General features: G+C 52.7%; 2 protein-coding genes across 2 annotated transcripts; one reads left to right on the top strand and one right to left on the bottom strand.

Annotated features, from left to right (window-relative positions):
• Positions 1 to 571: 571 nt before the first annotated feature.
• On the top strand, positions 572 to 2,474 carry LOC119331039 (uncharacterized protein DDB_G0286299-like). The gene is made up of 2 exons (XM_037604210.1): positions 572 to 1,210; positions 1,738 to 2,474. The coding sequence occupies exons 1-2, from the start codon at positions 655 to 657 to the stop codon at positions 2,238 to 2,240; spliced, it is 1,059 nt and encodes a 352-aa protein (XP_037460107.1). The 5' UTR covers positions 572 to 654; the 3' UTR covers positions 2,241 to 2,474.
• A 200-nt stretch (positions 2,475 to 2,674) lies between these two features.
• On the bottom strand, positions 2,675 to 4,506 carry LOC119332099 (putative heat stress transcription factor A-6a). The gene is made up of 3 exons (XM_037605269.1): positions 4,130 to 4,506; positions 3,077 to 4,042; positions 2,675 to 2,897 (listed from the first exon to the last, which is right to left on the bottom strand). Exons 1-2 carry the CDS (start codon positions 4,445 to 4,447, stop codon positions 3,311 to 3,313), a joined length of 1,050 nt encoding a protein of 349 aa, XP_037461166.1. The 5' UTR covers positions 4,448 to 4,506; the 3' UTR covers positions 2,675 to 2,897; positions 3,077 to 3,310.
• Positions 4,507 to 5,204: the final 698 nt, after the last annotated feature.

Below are 5,204 nucleotides of genomic sequence, written 5' to 3'. Positions count from 1 at the left end.
TGCAAAAATGTCGGCTTTCTCTCCTGAAGCATATCCAGTTCCGCTATAAATCGCTAGATGAACAGGTGGGTGAACAGAGGACTTTGTGTGATACCTTCATGAATGAAATTTCCGGCGTGCAACCCAAATAGCCCAGAGTGTGACTCCATTCTCACAAATTCCACATGAGAAAACGCATCCATGAGCGCAAAGATCCAGTGTTTTGCCCTCGGCTCCGTGCTAGTGATCATCCGGTCTACTATGTCTCCTTTATCTAGCGCCCATATACATCTCGCCATTGAGCACTCTAGGAGCGAGTGTCTCCAGGAATATGGCGGTCGATATAATTTTTTTTAGTAAATGGCAGTCGATATAAATGTACTAATTTTTTTGAGACAAGTTCGGTGTTTTGATCTTCTGGAAGGGCCTGCGTGCAGAGACCACCGGCCCGGGCCACGTGAACAAAACCTAAGCAGGCCTTATTTGTTCCCTTTTGCTATTATTATCCAAGCAGGCCCCTGGTCTACCCACGTAGCACAAAGCCTAAAAGGCCCAGATCTCGGCACCGCCTCCCGAAAAGACGACCCCGCCGGCACTCTCCCTCCATTCTTCGCAGTCGTCGCCTCCCACTCCAAAGTTCCAAATCCCCCACCTCCTCACCGCGAACCGGGCGCGATGGAGCTGGAGCTCGAAGCAGGCGGCGGCGGAAGAGTGGTTCCCCTCTCCAGCGAGTCCCCGGCGGCCGACCTCGGCCGCGGCGACCAGGCTCCGGCAGACCTCAACGTGTCGCGCCGCCACGTGTCGCTCCGCCTCGTGGGCGGCGGAGAGCCTAGGGTCGCCTTCGACGTCGTGGGGAGGAACCCCGTGCTCGTCCGCTCGTCGTTCGGCGGAGACAAGGTGTACCGCCGCGGCGAGGCGGGCGAGCTCCGGGCCGGGGACGGGCTGTCTCTGTCGCTCTCGGCGCCGTCGTTCTGGACGGTGCGGAGGACGGGCGGGGAGGGGGAGGCCGGTGCGGGTGAGGAGGCGGAGGTGGACACCGCGGTGCTGGACGCGGTGGCGAGGCGGGAGAAGCGGACGCGGGAGAGGAAGGAGAGGGAAAGGGAGAGGCGAGCAGCGGAGGAGGCTACGGAGGGGACGAAGGAGGAGGTTATGGCGGCGTCCGGTGATGACGAGTTGGATGAGGAAGTAGAGGATCTCAAAATTGATCTTGAAAGCATCGACCCCGTTCAAGGTGAGCTTGGGTTTGGTTGTTCTTCCTTTCAGAGAGAGAATGCAATCTCGGTGCCGGGAAATTTGTTGGTAGCAATGTTGCAGAGAGAAATTGTTATGGCATTCGGGTCTGGTTACATTGGAGTAGATTGCATTACTGCATTGCCTGTTTTCTAACTCTGCCTCTTATGGTTAGGATGTGTTAGTTATTGGTTAATGATAGTACATGTTTAACGGCTGCTAATTTCTGTGTACATTATGTTCATTTGAAATGGCAGAAGCCAGGAAAAATAATTGCTATACATTAGGAATTGATTGGGTTCGTTGTAATTTACGATTCGGCCGAGTCTGCTTCATACATGCTATTGTTCTTTAAGTTATGAGCTAAAAAAAATCATTCCTGATGTTGAAATAAGTTGTTCGTTCTTTTCTTAAATCTAAAGCTATATAGGTAATTAAGTTGATGCTCCCGTATTACCAGAAGTTCTTTCTGCTTTTACACTTTGCCTTTTCCGTGTCAGTGACTAAGGAGTATAATTTTGGCTGCAGAGTTTGGGTTTTTGTCGATGGGTCATGAATTTGACAATTACCCTAAGGGCAGAATTCGCCCTCCGAAGGATTGGAACTGGTTCCTAGAGGAAATAACGAAGGGCAGCGATGATGAAGATGATGACGATGTCAGTAACACGGGACGTAAATCAAGGGGTCGTAGTGGTGCGAACAAGAAGAAAAAGAGAGGGGGTGAAGATGATGATGAGTGGACTGATCAGAGCGAGGATGGAAAAGACTCCCTGCTAACAGGCTCTAGCATGAAGAGACCAAAAAAGTATGTAACAAGATCGAAAGACCCCAAAAAACCTCGCAAGGAGAGCTCTAAAACAGAAAATGAGGATACCGCGGACGAACAGGATGAGACAGATGAAGATGATGAAGATGATGAAGCAGATGAGACACTGGGAGGTTTTATAGTCGGAGAAGAGGATGAGCCTATGGAAGAGCTGAGTGAGGAAGAAGAGGAAGATGAATTCGATGATGAAGACGAAGACGACTGAAATTTTGTGCTTTCATGTCAAGGTGTGATGAATTTGATGATGAAGACGGCGATGACCGATAACACTGTCGATAAAGCTCTGGTACTCTCATATGAAGATGTAATGTTAGTGTTAACAAGTAGCATCGTCACGTACTGAAATGTACATATTGTGTGTTTTTCTGCTGCTGTTTCGAAACTGTTGTGGAAGTGCTCATTCGGCTGTTGTTATATCCAGTTACTTTTGTTTGCTCAAGTTATGCATTTTTCCTAGTTCATCTCTCAGTACAGATGCGTTGATTTTCGTCTAATATTTGCATTGGGTTAGTGCTTGCTGATGCAGATAATATTTCTAAGCTTCTACAGAACGGCAACCTGTGACGAAATCAAGACGATTTTCCATGTAAAAGAAGTCAGTGAGCATGCTGAAGAAACAAAGCAACATGTTTAGTCCATATTAGTTATCCATGTTCATGAGCTGAAACCATTACTGATCAATGAAATTGACTTCTTTTTTGAGGGATCAACGAAACAGACTTGAAATGGAGTAGTCCATTTGTCATTGATCAATGAAATAGACTTCTTTTTGGGGGATCAACGAAATAGACTTGAAATGGAGTAGTCCTGAAAGCACCATTTTTTCACCAGGCTGTCTGCAATTCTGCAACCTTCCCAGTTCCTACAAATCAAAAGACACATCATGCATCATCACAGCCTTTTAATGTGAGGATCACCATCCCAGATTGGTAATCGAACGCTGAAGAAACAAATTAGAATGGAGTTTTAAAAAGTTTATATATTCGGAGAGAAAATCGTCAGCCCAAATACAAGTAATGAATATGGATGCATCGGCGGTACCTAGGCATCTGAACTTCCGGAGCGTACTGACTGTCGCTCCCTTCCACACCTTGCATCCCCACAGACTCCATCATCCGGATCCTGCACGAACACACGCAGAATCCGAATTAGCAACGACAAGCACACATATGGTAATAATCATAATCAAACTGCAAAGCTACTATGCCCTGCTGCTAGCTACTAATAATGATACTAGTGAATTGTGCCGAGCTGAGCTGATGAGGCGATCAAGATTCAACAACTGGGCGGGCCGGCAAAGGAGTCTATCTGCTGCATCAGGTCCTGCACCTCCTCCTCGCCGAACTCCCACGGCTCCATGTCCCCCGCGGCGGCCACGAGCTCCTCCACCTCCACGTCTATCTCCGCCTGCCCCTCCTCGAGCAGCTCGTACCAGATCATGTCCGTCGTGACGCCGCTCCGGGTCGGCGCGGCCGCTTCCTCGACGACGCCGGCCGCCAGTGCCAGCTCCTCGAATGTGAACCCGTCCTCCGCGGGCGGCGGCGAAGAGTTGGCGTTGAGAAGCCGCCGCTTCTTCTTGCCGTCGATGACGGACGCCGGAGCCGCCGCGCTGAGGCCGTTGCGGCGCGCCAGGTTGGCCAGGAAGGCCGGGCTCCTGACGGCGCGCGCGAGGAAGGCCTTGCACTGCTCCTGCCGCCGCTCCGTGCCCTCCACGCGGCGCTCCATGTCGAGCAGCGTCGCGCGCGCCTCCTCCTGCTGCCGCTTGAGCCCGGCCAGCTCCCGCTTCAGCGCCTCCCGGTCCCGCCGCAGCCGCTCCAGCTCCCCCTCCACTGGGCCGAAGCCGCCGGCGCCCTCCGCGCACGACGACGACGGCGACAATGCCGCAGCGGGACGGCGGCCGGTGTCGGCGCCGCGGCGGCGACGGATGCCGGCGAGGAGGTGGCGCTGCCCGCCGAGAAAGCCCGTGTTGGCGAACTCCCACCTGTCCGGGTTCACCTTACGGAATCCCTGCAACAATCGCACCACATTCATCAGCAAAGGAAGGAAAACAGCGATCGATCAGCAAAAGAATGGAACCGCCGCAGACGCACTTACGTAGGTGTTGAGCTGCCGGAGGAAGCTGGAGAAGTTGGCGTGCTTGAAGTGCAGCGGGAGGAGGCGGGCGGCGAAGGCGTGGGGATCCCACACCACGAAGCTGTTCCGCGCCGCGCCCCACGACACCACCGCGTCCGTCGCCGGGTCCTCCACCATGTCGAACGTCTTGGCCAGGAACGGCGGCACCGCCGCGGCCGCCGACAGGTCCAGCGGCGTCGGCGCCAGGCAGCAGCCCGCGTCGCCGTCGTCGTCGTCCAGCACCACCATCTCGGGCTCCTCCTGCTTGACGTCCATGGTCACGGCGGCGGCGGAGTCCATCTGGTTCTGACCGGAGTGCAGCCCGTGCAAGTGTTCGTTTGGTTGGCCGCTCGTGAGTGAGTGATGTCTGCTTTGGCGGGAGCGGAGTGTGGGGGTTGTGGAGTATTTATAGGAGTGGGATGGAACATTCTGGAAAGTACCAGAGAGAGGGGATGAATTGTGTGTCTATTGGCGGATATTTTCTTTGGAAGTTTCTCAGGGCCGCTAGAGCTCACTCGTGAGTTGGCTTTATGTCGCGCGGCCCGCAGGTAGATTTTTGGTGAATGTCGGGACTGCCCGGAAGAATCGGCCATGTTCCGAGCTTGGGCTGGGCTCGGCCCGAAGCCGAACATGCCTCAGGCCCAGATATATCATACCTTGTTGAAGTTTTACTGTCAAATGAATGTTTTTCTTGCCTAAAAAAACCATCAAATGATTTTTATATTAACATGCGGTATACCGAACATACAAAGAAAGACCCCTTCTTTGGATATATCACACAACCGGCTCGTCAAATTTAGCATCCACAACTCGCGATTGGGTGAATCTTTGAGGATGCCCGGTCTTTGGGTACGGGTTTGTCTACCGAGGTTGGCTCACCAGGGTCTTCCTTTCTTTAATGTCCTAAGTCACATGAACATGGCGACTACCTCCCAATGCCCGATGTGTGGCAGGCCAGACTCTCGACGCCACGCTCTTATTGAATGTCCTATGACTCGGTGCGTCTGGGCACTGCCCACAAATGATATGGTGGAAAGTATGATCACAAATATTGAAC

Source organism: Triticum dicoccoides, chromosome 7A (assembly GCF_002162155.2).
Source record: "Triticum dicoccoides isolate Atlit2015 ecotype Zavitan chromosome 7A, WEW_v2.0, whole genome shotgun sequence".
NCBI classification, from domain to species: Eukaryota; Viridiplantae; Streptophyta; class Magnoliopsida; order Poales; family Poaceae; genus Triticum; species Triticum dicoccoides.
The sequence above is the reverse complement of the archived record's forward strand: the minus strand, read 5'-3'. Positions and strand labels throughout refer to the sequence as shown.